Raw genomic sequence first — 18,246 nt, 5'->3', positions numbered from 1 at the left:
AGGTCTCTGGGAAGCATCGGGGATCAGAGGGACCTTGTGTGCACATGCACTGCTCCCTTAAGGTGGATAAAGCAGTTAAGAAAGCATAAGGTCCACTTGCTTTTATTAGCCTAGGGATAGAATTTAAGAGCAGGAAGGTTATGTTGTCACTGTATTAGCTACTGGTTGGGCCACACTTGGAGGACAATGTGCAGTTCCGAAATCAACATTATAGTTAGGATGTGATAGCACTGGAGAGGCTGCAGAGGAGATTTACCAGGATGTTGTCTGGGCTGAAGAGTTTTGGCTATTAGGAGAGATTGGACAGACTGGGTTTGTTTTCCTGAGAGTAGAGGAAATTGAGTAGGAACATGATTGAGATATATAACGCCACGAGGGGCATATTTAGGGTAGATAGGAAGAAACCTTTCTCCTTGATGGAGGCATCAGGGTACCGGGGACAAAAATTTAAGCAAAGGAACAGAAGGCTTGAAGGGCACGTAAGAAAACATTTTTTAACCCAGAAGTTGGTGGGAATCTGGAACTCTGTCTGTAAAGGGTAATAGAGGCAGAAACACTCTCAATATTAAGGCATATTTAGATTTGTACTTGCGATGCTGAGGCATACAAGTCTATAGACCAAGTGCTGGAAAATGGGATTAGAATAGTTAGGTAGTTCTTCTTGACCAGTGCAGATGTTACGGCCAAAGGGCCAGTTTCTATGCTAGAGATCTCTATGACTCATTACCAGCCCAATGCATTCTATTTACCAAATTGGTAAAGGCCAAATGCTCAATATGCCCTTGACAGACATGGGCATAAATCAATAATGAGCCTGACATGGAAAGAATAAGCAATCAATTTGTTTTCTTCCGTCAACAGACCACCTCTTGTCAATTCTGTCAGATAATGTTTGATTTCCTTCCTGGATTCGATCAACAACTGGTAAAGTAAAGGATGCAGTCCAGACAGAAATATCATGAAGCTCTGAAACCAATTATGATCAGATATAGACAAAATGTTTTGCTCACTTCAAGCAAGACTACATTCACATTTTCCAGATGTGGCATATTCTGTGTACCGATGAAAGAAGATAAATTGTAGTGATTAAACTGAGTCAGGTTTTCCTGTATTGACTATGTGTTCATCTCATTCTGAAATAAATTACAAACTTATTCCAGGATGCAGGATTTGTTTTACACGGACAAATAGAAAACACTGAGAGGTGATCTGATGGATCTGTTTAAAATCATGAGGGGCCTAGGGAGAGCAAGTAATGAGAAATTCCTGTTAATGGATAGGTTGCGAATGAGGGAGGGACAAAGCGACCAATGATGACATGAGGAGAAACATTTTTATGCAAGGAGCAGGTAAATTTGAGAGCACATTGTCAGAGGGGTAGATTCACTTGCAGTTACCTAGAACTAGGGAGCATAGACTCAAAATAAGGAGATTACCACGGTCAAAAACAGGACCTTGACAGTGATACTCTCTGGCCTACTTCCAGTGCCATGTGCCAGTGAGAGTAAGAACAGGAGGATATAGCAGATGAATGTGTGGCTAAAGAATTGGTGCAGGGTGTAGAGATCCAGATTCCTGGATCATTGGGATCTTTTCAGGGGCAGAGGTGACCTGTTCAAGAGGAACGGATTATACCCGAATTGGAGAGGGACCAATATCCTGGCAGGCAGTTTTGCTCATACTGCAAGGGAGGGTTTAAACTAGATTGGCAGGGGGGTGGGATCTTCAACAGCAGGGAGGCAAGTGTGAGCATGGAAGGAGATACAGCATCAGAAATAGCAAACTGGAGAAACAGATCAGGCTGGAACAGGACAGGGAGCGAGGATTGTCTAGTGGATTAAATTGCATCTATTTCAATGCAAGAGGGCTAACAGGTAAGGCCGATGAACTCAGGGCATGGATGGGTACTTGGGGCTGGGACCTTATAGACATTACAGAAACATGGCTAAGAGAGACATGGGACTGGCGGCTTAATGTGCCGAGTACAGGTGTTTTAGGTGGGACGGAGGTGGAGAAAAGAGGGGAGGGGGATTTGCAAGTTTGATTAAGGGATGTATCACAGCGGTAATCAGAGATGAAATAACTGAGCAATCACCCAGTGAGGCTTTGTGGTTGGGGCTAAAAATAAGAAGGAGATGGTGACCATATTTGGGTTGTACTGTAGGTCTCCAAATATTAAACAGGAATTAGTGGAACAAAAACACAGGGAGACTGAGGAGACTTGCAAGAGCAATACGGTTGTCATTTAGGATGATTTTCATTTTCTTAATATAGACTGGGACTGCCGTAGTGTTAAGGGCTTGGATGGGCTAGAATTTGTTAAATGTGTTCAGGAATGTTTCCTAAATCAGTATGTCGAGGGTCCTACACGGGAAGGGGCAAAACCCAAACTACTCTTAGGAAATAGGGCAGGAAAGTGACTGAGGTGACAGTGGAGGAGCACTTTGGGACCTGTGATCACAGTTCTATTAATTTTAAGCTAGTTATGGAGAAGGGCAGTTCTATTAATTTTAAGCTAGTTATGGAGAAGGGCAGAACTGGTCCACAGGTTCAAGTTCGGGCAAATGTGTTAGAGTTTTTTGATGAAGTGACTAAGAAGGTTGACGAGGGCAGGGCAGTAGATGTAATCTGTATGGATTTCACTAAGGTCTTTGATAAGGTTCCACGTGGTAGGCTGCTCTGGAAGGTTAGATTGCATGGAATCCAGGGAGAGCTGGCAAATTAGATACACAGAGATAGTGGGAACTGCAGATGCTGGAGAAACTGAGGTAACAAGGTGTAGAGCCGGATGAACACAGTAGGCCAAGCATCATCAGAGGAGCAGGAAGGCTGACGTTTTGGGCCTAGACCCTTCTTCAGAAATGGAGAAGAAGGGTCTAAGCCCGAACCATCAGCCTTCCTGCTCCTCTGATGCTGCTTGGCCTGCTAAATTGGATATACAATTGGTTTGGTGATAGGAAGCAGAGGGTAGTAGAATGATACTGGAGACGTGTGACTAGTGATGTGCCTCAGGGGTCAGTATTGGGCCCATTGCTGCTTATTATCTATACCAATGATTTGGATGAGAATGTACAATGCATAATTAAGAAGTTTGCAGATGACACTAAAACAGGTTGCATCGTGGACAGTGAGGAAGGTTATCAGAAATTGTAACAGCATCTTTATCAGAAGTGGACCAAGAAATGGCAAATTGAGTTTAACATAGATAAGTGTGAGGTGTTGCATTTTGGAAAGCCAAATCAAGGTAGGAATTTCATGGTGAATGATAGTGTCCTAAGGAGTGTAGTGGAACAAAGGGGCCTTGGAGTTCAGGTGCACAGTTCAGTTAAAGTGGAGTCATAGGTTGACAGGGCAGTGAAGGCAGCTTTTGGCACTGTGGCCTTCATCAGTCAGGGCATTGAGTATAGAAGTTGGGAAGTTATGTGGCAGTTGTTCAGGACATTGGTAAGGCTGCACTTGGAGTCCTGTGTTCAGTTTTGGTCACCTTGCCATGCTCTTCGGCCTGCTGTGTTCATCCAGCTCTGCACCTTATTTTTAAACTGGAAAGAGTGAAGGAGAAGTTTACAAGGATATTACCAGGACTCAAGGGCCTGAGTTATAGGGAGAGGGTGGACAAGCTAGGACTTTTTTCTTTAGAGTGTAGGAGATTGAGGAGGGATCTTATAGAAGGGTATAAGATCATGAGAGGCATGGATAGGGTGAATGCAGTCAGTCTTTTTCTCAGGGTTGGGGAATCAAGGAGTCGAAGGCATCAATTTAAGGCAAGAGGGGAAAGAATGCATGGGAACCTGAGGAGCAATATATTTACACAGAGGGTAGTACACATTAGGAATGAGCTGCCAGCAGAAGTGGTTGAGGCAGGTACTTTAACAACATTTGGCTGAATACATGGATAGGAAAGGTTTCAAAGGATATGGGCCAAGTGCAGGGAAATGGAGTTAGCGTGGATAGACACTTTGGTCGGCATGGACCAGTTTGGGCTGAAGGGCTTGTCTCTGTGTTGTAGGACTCCATGACTCTATTTAGGACTGAGCTGAGGAGGAACTTCTTCACCCAAAAGATTGTGAACCTGTGGAATTCCCTGTCCATTGAAGCAGTTGAGGCTACCGCGTTGAATGTTTTTAAGGCCAAGATAGATTTTTGAGCAGTAAAGAAATTAAGGGGTGTGGTGAGCAGGGTGAGTAAATGGACCTGAGTCCATGAAAAGATCAGCCATAATCTTATTAAATGGCAGAGCAGGCTCACAGAGTCAGATGCTTAATCCTGCTCCCATTTCTTATGTTTTTGTGCTCCTATATATCTAAGAATGTGGAAAATTGCCCAGGTATGCCCTGTACAAAAGAGAGCTGGACAAATCCAATCCAGTCAGTTAGCGCCCTGTCAGTCTCAATACAAACATCAGTAAAGCAACAGAAAGGGTTCTCAAAACTGTTACCAAGCAGCACTTGCTTCGCAGTAATCTGGTCACTGATGCTAAGCTTAAGTTCTACCAAGGCCACTCCTTACGTCTCCCGGTCTTGGATGGTATTATAACTGAAACAAAGGAAGATGATTGTGGTTGTTGGAGGCCAATTAGTTTAACTCAAGAACATCTCTGCAAGTGTCCTTAAGGAGTTGTCTGAGGTTTGACAATCTTCAGTTGTTTCATTTATTATCTCAGCCCATTGTTCGGTCAGAATCGATGCTTGCTGATGATTAAACAATGTTCAGTACCAATCATAACAGCCGAGACACTTAAGATAGTGGCTGTACACAGCAATCCACATCCATATGCAGAAAGCCCTAGCCAACATCCAGGCTTGGGCTGATAATTGAAAGTAACATTTGTGCTACACAAGTGACAGGCAATTCCCATCGCCAGTAGAAGAGGCTCTAACATTCAATGGATTAACATTGCTGAATTCCCCACAATGAATATTCTGAGTTTACCATTGACCAGAAATACCATGAAATATGTGGCTAAAGGAACAAGTCAGGGGTCAGGAACCCTGCAATGAGTAACTCACCTACTGTCTCCCCATACCCTGTCCAACATCTAAGGCATAAGTTAGGAGTATATTGGAATACTCCCCACTTTCCCGAATGAGTTCGGCTTCAATAACATTCAAGAAGCTTGACACCATCAGGACAAAGCAGCGCACTTTATATCACAACACCTTCCACATTCACTCCCTCCACTGCTGATTGGTAGCAACAGAGCGTATCATTGACTTCAGTAACTCACCCAGACTCCTCAGTCAGCACTTTCTTAATCCGTAAGCTCATCACCTAGCTGGGCAGGAGCAGCAGATAAAATGGAATGCTGCCACTTGCAAGTTCCCCTCCAAGCCACTTACCATCTTGACTTGGAAATAAATTGCCGTCTCTTCAATGTTCATGGGTCAAAATCAGAAATTCTCCTCTGAGCAGCATTGTGGGTGCCCTGCACCCTGAGAACTGCAGCAGTTTAAGAAGGAAGTCCACCATCATCTTTTCAAGGGTAATTAGGGACGACCCATAAATGTTGGCCCAGCTAGTCATGCCCACATCTCATAAATGGATATTAAAAAAAATTACTCTTGGTACTGTTTGCCAAAGAATTAGCAATGATGAGAGGAGAAATTAAGAAGTGTGCTTGTTTAAACATATTCAACAAGATAACGATGAAGCAAACCAGGAGCAGAAACAAAGCAGTGAGTGGAGCTGTGTATTGAGTTTCTGACACATACTGATACCCTTAAGAGATCTCTGCCAACTAATTATTGAAGCCATTGTGTATGATAATTTGTGGTAAGCAAACATTATTAAGCAGCAGTTTCCCTTCCAAAATTGAATAACAGACAAGTGATCTGTATTCATTGTCTGCCACTAAAATATCCACACAATTACACTTGCCTTTCATTTCAATTAGCCAAGGTAAGGATGTGATAGATAGGCCAATTTTGTACTAATTGATGACGCAGCCTGTCAGCTCATAATGTTCCGCTTGCTGATGGCTCAAGTCAATATACTGTCAGAGTTATAGAGTTGTACAGCACGGAAACAGACCTTTCAGTCCAACTCGTTCACTCTGACCAGATATCCTAAATTAATCTAGTCCCATTTGCCAGCATTTAGCTCATAACCCTCCAAATCCTTCCTATTCATATACCCATTCAGATGCCTTTTAAATGTTGTAACTGTACCAGTCTTCATCACCTCCTCTAGCAGCTCATTCCATACTCGCACCACCCTTTTCCTGAAGAAATTGCTCCTCAGGTCCCTTTTAAATCTTTTTCTGCGCACCTTAAACCTATGCCCTGTAGTTTTGGCCTCCAATACTCTGGGGAAAAGACCTTGACTATTCACCCTATCCATGCCCCACATGATTTTATCAACTTCTATATGGTCACCCCTCATCGTCTGATAATAAGGGACATCCAAATTTAAACATGAAGCCATTAACTTCAAATACACATTGGTCCTGGGTTTGCTAACTTCATAATTTGGATTCATCTCAGATAACGACTACTTGGATCCTGTTACAAATGTATCTGTTGTATGCATCCAAAACTGGTCCCATGTCCTCAGTGTGAACAACAACCCCTTCCAATAATGGCCACATGAGGAGTTTAAATTGAATGAAGACGAAACAGGATCTCAATCATTTGAAGTGCAACTGTGACACCATTCCTACATCAGTGCTTCTTCTAGCTCTGCCCCCATCACCCACCACCATCATTACAATTGATGATTGCATTCCTACATTACCTCTGGAGGCTGACAGTAGGACATTGAAAGTCAACCTTGTTGAGCCACTCAGTTGTTTGAAATGTCAGCATGATGACCATTTTGATTCCTCTTGAAGTGATTAGCAGTTTCCTTCTCACGCTTGAAATGTTGGATCTGACACAAAGCCTGAACAATAAAGGAGGTCAATATTGCTTGAATTGGAGCTTGTGGAGCCGAAAGTTCTCCATTGCTTTCTCCATGACAACAACTCAACCAGTTCGAGTTGATTCACCAACTAATCAACACCCTTTTCTTAATGTGTCATTCCTTTATAACCACATTTAAAACTTGGTAATGCTACACTTTTCGATGTCTATTGTGTAAATCCCTGCTGTCCTGAATCAATCCTAAACTGGAAGTGAAGTTGCATTGTTGGCCCAAATGGGCATTGCATGTAAATCATTTGGAAAATAGGGGCGTTTTATTCATGGTGGTTAGTAACTATTAAAAAGAAAACCCACTGGTCATTCAGTGATGAGAAACAAAAGTCCAGCTGTGTGTACGAACGTTTCTGGATCTGAAAATAAAGTTGCATTTAGGGCCAGACCTAGTTAGGATGATAAATCCCCCTGCATTAAAGAATATTTTTTAAAAATCAGCTTGTCTTTAAAAACAATTCAAGAATGTTATTATTCTTTAATATATCTTTACATGTCCTGGTCATTTTTGGCATTCTGTCTCATTGTGGTGGTGAGAAGGGGGATTTTATCTTCTGGGGCTGAGGCTGGCACGGATTTGGGGCAGGGGTGATCCTCGCTGTGTCCAAAAAGCTGTCAGTGAACCCATCGCCACCTTCATAGGTCTGCCCTACAACCGTTTAACTATCAGACAGGCATGAGGCTAGACATACGCCTCTCTCCACACACCTCAAACTGGGGAGGAACTGGTTGTTCTGGAGTAGAAAACCATGGACTGACAGACAAAAATGGATTTTCACCGATGATAATCTAACTGTTGAAAAGAGAAAGCCGGAATGCACTATTATGCATTTATGCATCTTCATACAAGGATATGATGAATAAATATTCTCCCCAGTTACTTATGCAGCAATTTAGAGTCTGCGACCTGTTCCAAAGATTGCACTGCAGGATTTAGAATGATCATCTAAAGTTTGGGCAGTGATGGCATTGTATTACTCAATTCTATTAAACTAGATACATTCAGATTCCAAATACTGGAACTATCACCTGAAAAAAGATAAAATGGCAAACGGCAGAAAAAAGTAATTAAATTCTCTTAACTAAATTTGAACATGAGCATGGTTCAAGCATGTTGGGTCAGACTGTGCAGAAGTCAGAAGGAGGGAGGTCAAACATATTCTTTTTCATAAAAGACAGGTAATATTACATAAAATATGTCTTCAGATTTATTTGATTTACATTCAGATATACACCATGCCTTATATAAAATTGACAGATGCATTACAGGAATTGTCTTATAAGTTAGTATATTGATTTAAGTGTACGCTGGTTAATGTAACCCTTGACCAACACTGTAAAGACATTTTTCCAACCCCACCCTTGTCTGCCTTCCGGAGAGACCACTCTCTCTGTGACTCCCTTGTCCACTCCAACCCCACCACACCCAACACTATCACCTGCAACTGCAGGAAGTGCTACACTTACCCCCCACACCTCCTCCCTCACCCCCATCCCAGGCCGCAAGATGACTTTCGACATCAAGCAGATATTCACCTGCACATCCACCAATGTGGTATATTGTATCCACTGTACATGGTGTGGCTTCCTCTACATTGGGGAGACCAAGCGGAGGCTTGGGGGTCGCTTTGCAGAACACCTACTTTCAGTTCGCAATAAACAACTGCACCACCCTGTCGCAAACCATTTCAACTCCACCTCCCATTCCTTAGACGACGTGTCCATCCTTGGCCTCCTGCAGTGCCCAAATGATGCCACCTGTAGGTTGCAGGAACAGCAACTCATAGTTCGCTTGGGAACCCTGCAGCCCAATGGTATCAATGTGGATTTCAACAATTTCAAAATCTCCCCTTCCCCCCACTGCATCCCAAAACCCACCCAGCTCGTCCCTGTCTCTCTAACCTGTTCTTCCTCTCACCTATCCCCTCCTCCCGCCTCAAGCCGCACCTCCATCTCCTACTTACTAACCTCATTCCGCCCCCTTGGCCTGTCCGTCCTCCCTGGACTGACCTATCGCCGCCCCCCCCTCCCCACCCATACTGTCTTCTCCACCTATCTTCTCCTCTATCCATCTTCTGTCCGCGTCCCCCTCCCTCCCTATTTATTTCAGATTCCTCTCCCCATCGCCCTTTTCTGATGAAGGGTCTAGGCCCAAAACGTCACCTTTTGTGCTCCTAAGATACTGCTTGGCCTGCTGTGTTCATCCATCTTCATACTTTGTTATCTTGGATTCTCCAGCATCTGCTGTTCCCATTATGCTGATCACTGTATTGAATGTAAATTTTGCAGCACAAATTACAAAACAGTTATTATAATATCCTATTATACTTTCCCAGGCGTTTTCCCCATTTTAATTGCTTCTGCCTTACTTTCTCTGGCTCTCCAGTTCCTTTGTCCTCCTCTGATGCTGCTTGGCCTGCTGTGTTCATCCAGGTCCACACTTTGTTATCTCAGATTCTCCAGCATCTGCAGTTCCCATTATCTCTGACAACGCTTACTCCATTTTCAGTTCACAGCTGACAAATTTGAGATGCAGGTAAACTGACTGATGAAGCCATAACCATTAAAGGGAGTACAGCACAGGCTTACAAGATAACAGGAATTAAATTACAAGAAATTACAATTTCAAAAACTAGTGACTGGAATTTGGAAGGTTTAGGAGCAATTTGGTTGAAGTTTTCAAGACGTTGCAGGGACCAAATGGAATAGAATGGAGAACCATTTCCACTGGTTGGGACATCTGGGGCTAGGAAGAAACCCTAAAAACTAAAACCAGGCTTTTCTTCAGTGAACTAAGCAAACACTGCTATGCACAAAGGAAGATAGAACGGAGGAGATGGGTGTACAGCTTGACAAGCTTGTTCTGCAATTCACTGGGAAGAAAGAACAGACTATGTGGTCATTTCTGTCATTACGGTACATAGGACTGTGCTGTGTACAAATTGGCTGCCATGTATCTTAGACTGCTAAATTTCAAAAGTCCTTCATAGGCTCTAAAATGATTTGGGAGATGCTGAATTCTTGAAATGCACCCTACAAAAGTAAGTTCTTGCCTTTTTAGATTAAGTTTCACAAAGTTTGCAAGCAAAAATATTTCCAGTTTGCAAGATTCATCACATCAGCCTTTTAAATGAGTTAAAGACAGTGAGATCTCTTACAATTAGCTGGCCTAGTTTAAAAAAAAGTGCTGAATTGGGACAGAAACTTTGGTTTAGAGAGTTCCACATAGGAAAATCAAGTATTTGTGAGTTAAAATGGAACAGAAAAGTTTTAGTAATATTGAAATACTTGCTGATGACAATATGGAGTCGAACGAAAATAACCTAAAATTTTAAGATGAAGAGACTATAAGAAAGAATAGAGCAAAATAAAACCATTAAGGAAAATTCTTTTGCAGACTGCAAAACAATCCACTCCATCACGGACTCGATCCAATTTATTTAGTCTGATGATGGAAATGTCACAATTTTTTTCTGTACAATTTCAGTCAAATGTTTCCATCCTGAAGTATTCAACTACAGTTGTCTGTTATCTGCAGATTACATTTCCACAGTCCTTCCAAAGTTATTGTATTGAATCATTTCTGAATGCACTTATCTTCATGACCTTTAATCCCACACCTAACTGGATATTTAGAAGTACAATCAGGCCAAAAGGACATTGTGAGCAGGAACAGACCTGGAAATCAAACAAGTTTCTTTTTCCAGCTGACGCCCATGGAATGAATGTTTTCCCCAGCCCCGAAATAGCAATCTCTTCTGTGATCTCAGTGCTCCTTCAATTAGAGCTTCTTACAGACCCTTCATTTCAATCATTCTCTTGTGTCTTCAGCTGCTGATATTCCTATTCATTCTTGGGGTATTCTCAACAATGAGTCTTGGCACGTTTCATTGTATTAAAGGTGCTATATAAATGCAAGCTATACTTTGATGGGGAGATGGAATTTATAACATCAAAAAATCAGCTATGATCTCACTGAATGGCAGGGCAGACTTCAGGAGTTGAATGGTCATCTTCTGCCATTGAAATTCTGCGAAGGTCCTCTGTCTCCCATCCACCTCGTGATTTACAAAAGTCAAAACCACTCGAGAAGCTCAGCACGTCTTCAGAACTCAGAGTCATCGGACTCGAAGGCATTAACTCTGCTTTCTCTCCAAAGATACTGCCAGGCCTGCACTCCAGCAAGTTCTGTTCTTGTTCCAGATTTCTAGCATTTGCAGTTTTTTCTCCTTAGAGAGGCAAACTGTATTTGTTCATTTCAACTGCTGTTTGCTTATTATTGATTATTATTATTTTTTCCCCATTCTCGCTTTTCAGGCAACAAACTTTCATTTTACGTGCTCTTTTCCTCTTTAAGTACCTGTGGAAAGTCTTAACTGTTTACTGGGCAATTAGGGATGGACAATAAATGCTGGCCTGGCCAACAACACCCACATCTCACAAATTAATTAATAATAGCATTCTGTAAATTTCATATACAGCCAATTGCTACCAATCTGATTTTCCCAGTTTACACAAAAATTAAATTCACCCATGAAAACAAAGTGTAGAGCTGGACGAACACAGCAGGTCAAGCAGCGTCTTAGGAGCTCAAAAGCTGATGTTTAGGGATGAGACCCTTCATCAGAGAAGTGTCTAGGCCTGAAACGTCAGCTTTTGTGCTCCTAAGATGCTGCTTGGCCTGCTGTGTTCATCCAGCTCCACATTTTGTTATCTCGGATTCTCCAGCATCTGCAGTTCCCATTATATCTTAAATTCACACATACTTATTACTTTATCCCTTTATCAGAACCAAACTGTAAAACAATTGCACTCATTATTTCTTATTGTATAAATTGTATGACATTGCAGTTGCTGTTAGGGGGCTGGTAGACTACTCCCACTGTCCCTTAGTGTTCTTCATTTCCATCCAAACCAATTCCATATCCTTATCACTTGAACCAAGTTCACCTCTAAATATTGTACAAATATCATCCAGCGCTACCCCTCCACCTTTATGTAGCTCTCCATTTTCCTTGAATATCATACAGTGATGGAAAAGGATAGATCAGATCTAAAAGTTGAAGTTCGAAATTGGAGGAAAGCCAATTTTTGATGGTATTAGGTGAGAGTTTTCAAATGTTGATTGGGGGGCAGATGTTCGCAGGTAAAGAGATGGCTAGAAAATGGAAAGCCTTCAAAAATGAGAAATGGGAGTCCAGAGACAGTGTGTCCCTGTTAGGCTGAAGTGCAAGACTGGTAGGTGTCGGGAATGTTGAGTGACTGGAGAGATTGAGGTTTTGGTCAAGAATAAGGTGATAGTGGCTCAGCGGTTAACACTACTACCTTACAGTATCAGGGACCTGGGTTCGATCCTAGCCTTGGGTGATTTATCTGTGTGGAGCCTCCTCGTTTTCTGGGTGGCATGGTGGCACAGTGGTTTGCCAGGAACCCGGGTTCGATTCTTCCCTTGGGTGACTGACAGTGTGGAGTTTGCACGTCACCCCCATGTCTATGTGGGTTCCCTCCCACAGTCTAAAGATGTGCAGGTTAGGTGGATTGGCCGTGCTAAATTGTCCACTGTGTCCCGTGATGTGTAGATTAGGTGGGTTATAGGGGGATGGGTCTGGCTCTCGGTGGGATGCACTGAGGGTCAGTGTAGACTTCTTGGGCTAAAGGGCCTGTTTCCACAATGTAGGGATTCTGTATCAGGTATGGACAGCAGTGATCAAGTGAATCCCTAGAAGAGTATAAAAGCAATAGGAGCATACTTAAGAGGGAAATCAGGAGGGCAAAAAGAGGACATAAGATAGCTTTGACAAGTAAGGTTAAGGAGAATCCAAAGGGATTTTATAAAAAACATTAAAGACTAAAATGATAACTAGGGAGAGTATAGGGCCCCTTACAGATCAGCAAGGGTGCCTACATGTCAAACCACAGGAGATGGGGGAGATACTAAATGAGTATTTTGCATCAGTATGCACTGTGGAGAAGGACATGAAAGGTAGAGAACATTGGGGAAAAAAAAGCAAAATCTTGAAAAATGTCCACATTACAGAGGAGGTGATGCTCGACATCTTGAAATGCATAAAAGGTGGATAAATCCCGGGGTGCTGATCAGGTACTCTAGAACCCTGTGGGAAGCTAGGGAAATGATTGCTGGGCCCCTTGCTGAGATAATTGTATCATTGGTAGCCACAGGTGAGGCGCCAGAAGCCTGAAGGTTGGTTAATGTGCTACATGTTGGAAAGGCAAATCAGGGAGGACTTATAATGTAAGGCCTTGGGGAGTGTTGCTGAACAAAGAGATCTTGGAGTGCAGCTTCATAATTCCTTGAAAGTGGAGTCCCAGGTGGACAAGATAGTGAAGAAAGTGTTTGGTATGCTTGCCTTTATTGATCACTGCATTATGTATAGAAGTTAGGAGGTCCTGTTATGGTTGTACAAGACATTGGTTAGGCCACTTTTGGAATACTGCATGCAATTTTGGTCTTTTTGCTCTAGGAAGGATGTTGTGAAACTTGCAAGGGTTCAGAAAAGATTTACAAGGATGTTACCAGGTTTGGAGGATTTGAATTATAGGGGTAGACTGAAGATGCTGGGCCTATTTTCCCTGGAGCGTTGGTACCCGAGGGGTGACCATATAAAAGTTTATAAAATCATGAGGGGCATGGATAGAGTGAACAGACAACGTCTTCTCCCCAGCTGAGGGGTGTTCAAAACTAAAGGGCACAGGTTTGTGGTGAGAGGGGAAAGATTTAAAAGGGACCGAAGGGGAAACCTTTTCACGCAAGGGATAGCGCGTGTATGGAATGAGCTACCAGAGGAAGTAGTGGAGGCTGGTACACTTACAGTATTTAAAAAGCATGTAAATGGGTGTATGAGTAGGAAGGATTTAGAGGGATGCTGGCAAATGGGATTAGATTTAATTAGGATAGCTGGTCAGCATGAATGAGTTGGACCAAAGGGTCTGTTTCCATAGATATACCCACTAATATTCAGAGCTCAATCTGTGTCATGTAGCATGGAAACAGACCCTTTGGTCCAAATTGACCAAGCTGACCAAGTTTCTTAAACTAAACTAGCCCCACTTGCCTGCAATTAGCCCATATTCCTTTGACCTTCCCTGTTCGTGGACCTATCTAAATGTCTTTTACCTGTTGTAACTCTATCTGCATCCACCACTTCCTCTGGCAGTTCAATCCACATACAAACAATCATCTGCGTGCAAACATTGTACCTCATCTCATTAATGAATAAAAAAAAAATTCCACCAGTGCCCCTCCCATGATGTTGGGGATTACTGTTCAAGCTGGCTCAGATCCATTGTCCACACTACGAGGTTTTTTTTGAGTCCAGTTCTCAGTAGTGTGACAATTACATTCTGAATGTATGCTCCATCTACCACCGCCCTCCAACCTACCCCTAGCGTTGTATTTGATCAGATGTCAGAACAGGTCTACACTGATTTCCTGTTCCTCTGATGCAGCTAGCTTTCCTGCTCCTATAATGCTGCTTGGCTTGCTGTGTTCATCCAGCACTACACCTTGTAGTCTGTACACCGAAACACCTCTGCTCCTGGAAATTAAGGTTCAAGCCTCAATTTCCAAGCATTATGCAATAAGGGCAACAGTGTGCATTGTCCAGCATCTTTAACATAGTAAAACATCCTATGATGCATCTCAGATGTGAAATTGAACAAAATTTGACACCGATTCATATGATGACAGCTAACCAAAAGCTTGCTCGATGAGCCAGTTTTTAGTGAACAACTTAGAGTGGAGACAGAAGTTTAGGGAAGCAATTATGGAATTTAAAACCCATGCAGTTGACAAAATGGCTGCCAACAGTGACTTTCAGGGATGCACAGAGATTCAAATTGGAGGAGTGCAGGGTTCTTGAAAAGTTCCAGGGCTGGAAGAGGTGACAGAGACAGGAGAGATGAGGATAGGACTTTGAAAACAAGAATGACATTCTTTTTTAAGTCAAAGCATTGTTGGGCCGTGAGCCAATGCAGGTCGTGAAGCATAGGGGTCAACGAAAATTGGTCTGGATCTGGGCACTGGTGTTTTGGATGAGTTCATGTTTATGTCAGATGAAAGACGCGAGACTGGACTGGAGAGTATTACAATCATGCAAGTTGTTCCCAAGCGAAATGGTAACCAAGGACAAGGCAAAAGGGATACTGTCGCATTGACTTAGAGCCTAGAGAATGCACTCTCGTGTGAGCTCTTGACAGTGGTGTTAATGGTTTGGCATGTTAAGCTTCTCACTGCCAAAATTTTCCCACGTTAACAACCTATTTCAGCTCAATGCAATCCCTACTCTTCATGTTTGGCAAGTACAAAGTCTGAGATATTTGTTTGTTCTTGTATCCAGTTGTTGACCCTCATTTTAATACAATGGTCTGTAATGCACCATTTTTTTTTGCTCCTTGCTGTCCAGATTTTCATTTTTGAGAACAACATCTTCTACCAACTGAATGTTAATAGCCGTGCTATACGTCTCGTAGCGACTGGGAAGGAGGGGGTCATTTTCAATGGCCTGAGCGACTGGCTATACGAAGGTAAGGTACATGAGATTGCTTCATGCTCTGTGAATATCTTACTGTTGCTGTTCCAACTGTGTTACCAATAAGTTCGAAGTTCCTGAAGAATTGACTGGGTGAGATATTTGTGTTGGGAGTCACTGAACTCTGATAATATGCATTGCAACATTTCCAATCAAACTGAAAGGCTGAGATCTTGTGCTTCCGTTTTTGAGCATTCAAGCAAAAGTCTGAGGACATCATATTTAAAGTAGGTGGTCAGCCTTCGTTGATTTGTTAGTTATATCTTGCCTTAGCCATTCCCTCATTCTCTGAAGCAATAGACGGGATACTTTCAGATGTGGATTTTATTGTCCATTTGTAAAGAGATTGGTCTTTGTAATTAATAGCACCCACCTCCAACAAATCAAGTTCATTCAAAAAGGCACATCTTGATCAGCTCCTTGTTTAATGGAAACAAAAATTGCTGGAAATTACAGTAGGTCAGGGAGCATCCATGGAGAGAGAACGAGCTAATGTTAGGAGTCCAGATAAAGAGTCATCTAGACTCGAAATGTTAGGTTGCTGTCTTTCTATGGATGCTTCCTGACCCAGCAAGTTTTGTTTTCAGTACAGATTCCAGCATTTGCAGTAATTTGCTCCTACCTTGTTTAATGGTATTGACATGAAGGATCAGTCATGGTCATGTTGAATGACAGAACAACCTTGAAGGGCCAAAGGGCCTACTCCTAATTTCTATATTTACTGTCAGCCATGGCTCAGCACTTTTGAATCTGAATCAGAAAGTGTGGTTTCAAGTCCCACTTTGGAGGTTACAGCCCATATTCTCAGTTTCTACCTCAGTATAGTGTTTGGGAGTGCTACACTGTTGGAGGAATTAAATCTTGAATGAAGTTTTAAACTGTGACTTTAATTACTTTTTCAAATGGATATAAAAGGTCACACCAGGGGTTGAACCTTGTCAATATCCCTTAAAAAATTACCACTAGGTCGAGAAAGATCCTTTGTCCAGATAAAAGTGCCGTGATTCCTCCGAAGCGCATACCTTTTGTTGCAGCGTTTCTTTTTCCCACACTGCATTTGCTATTGTTTCATACCATAAAATGAAGGGGAATGATGTCATCACATACTTCTCATTTTAAGCAGGCAGCAATATGGCATGCAGTGCTGGTTATGTAGGCCATGGCAATGAGGCAGGAGAATCTTGTAATTCCAGCTGTGCTGTTCTGAGAGTCAAAATTAACCAGGGATGGTAGCCATTGCATTAAATTGTTGACCTGCAATAAAGCAAAGTGAAATCCTTCAGATAGAGCATGTCAAAACTGTACTGCGTATTCCCGCAGAAAGCTGTACGTGGAGTTGAACACGTATGTGTAAGACAACATTAATCTTGCTTCCAACTGAAATAAACTCAAATGTAATTGATATAAGTATCTCATTTTACAAAGATTATCCACTTCCTATGCATAAGTCTCACAGAATCTCAGCAATGAGAAAGCAGGCCATTCGGCCCATCAAATCCACACCAACCTTCTGGTGAGCATCCCATTCAATTCCTGTAACCTTGTATTTCCCATGGCCAATCCACCTACACTGCACTTCTTTTGGACCGTGGGAGGAAATCGGAACACCCAGAGGAAAGCCACGCAGACACGGGGAGAATGTGCAAACTCCACACAGACAGTCACCTGAGGGTGTAATCAAACCCGGGTCCCTGGCACTGTGAGGCAGTGTGCCGCTATTGAATTAAGTATCTGAATCCATTAACGTGGTCTGACAAATAACCATGAACTTTATTTTTACCAAAGTATTTTTCAGCTGAAGTATCTTGTCAGTTAACTCTGTCAGAATAAATTGCATTCTTATTTAGAAAAAAACTACAGCATTGCAAACAGAAGAACATTTTATTCAAGATGCTAATTTTGCTTACCAGTAAGCTCGCTGGTGTTATTTCTGAATAGCAACTTAAATTGCTTGGTAATAAAGACTTCTCCTATTGCAAGGCTCTTGAAACTCTTTGATCAAAGTCTACAGAAAGCAATATTGGAAAAATCTTGGGAGTGTAACAGCTGCAATGTGTCTCTTTTGTGATAGCACTTGATATCAGGTCAAGAACACTCATGTAGTCAAGTACCATTGATGTTTTCACATTCCCTCAGTCAACTTGTGCACAGATGTTACAACAATCTCTGAAGCAGGTGGGATTTGAACCCAAGTCTCCTGGCTCAGAGGTAGATACACTGCCACTGCACCACAAAGACAACTGATGCATATTTGGAGGGATTGTCTGTGTCACATGTTGTACTAGACACCTCATGTCTGTCATTATCCCTTCATTCGTGCATGGTCCACGCCAAGCAAAGGCCATTGCAAAACTACAAAGAAATATCAGAAACTGATGTATTCCAAGTGCTGTCTTCCACCACATTCTACTCATAAAACCTATTTAAAATACTCTGGGGTGTTTCTAAAAGACATTTCAAGACCCTACCTGAATGCAAATCCATCCTTTTCTTTTCGAACCAGGCTGTAATTGTTCTTTGGGATTGTAGGAGGTCAGTAACTTACTCTTTACCCTCACATGATCCTCCCTGTTTCTGGTTCTGTTTAACCACCTGTATCTTCTTGCTCTTAGTCCATTTTTCTTTCTCTTCTATTATGTTTGCTTCACTGTTGGGGAGATGATAGCCTAGCTATATTGTCACTAGATTATTATTCCGGAGACCTGGATAGCATTCTGGACCTGGGTTCAAATCCCACCCCAGCAGATGGTGAAATTTAGATTCAATGAAACATCTGGCATTAAAGATCT

The 18,246-nt window shown here is 42.3% G+C and overlaps 1 protein-coding gene across 10 annotated transcripts in view; it reads left to right on the top strand.

Moving 5' to 3' along the window:
• dpp6a (dipeptidyl-peptidase 6a) overlaps window positions 1-18,246 on the top strand; it is a 1,430,988-nt gene that overhangs the window by 1,194,231 nt on the left and 218,511 nt on the right. For all 10 annotated transcript variants that reach the window (XM_059639738.1, XM_059639748.1, XM_059639745.1 and 7 more), the window contains one exon: window positions 15,332-15,452. In XM_059639738.1, coding sequence (XP_059495721.1) covers window positions 15,332-15,452 — 121 coding nt within the window. The remainder of the gene's footprint in view (window positions 1-15,331; window positions 15,453-18,246) is intronic.

This window comes from Stegostoma tigrinum, chromosome 2 (assembly GCF_030684315.1).
Source record: "Stegostoma tigrinum isolate sSteTig4 chromosome 2, sSteTig4.hap1, whole genome shotgun sequence".
NCBI lineage: Eukaryota > Metazoa > Chordata > Chondrichthyes > Orectolobiformes > Stegostomatidae > Stegostoma > Stegostoma tigrinum.
Note: the sequence above shows the minus strand (reverse complement) of the source record. Positions and strands in the feature narration are given on the sequence as shown.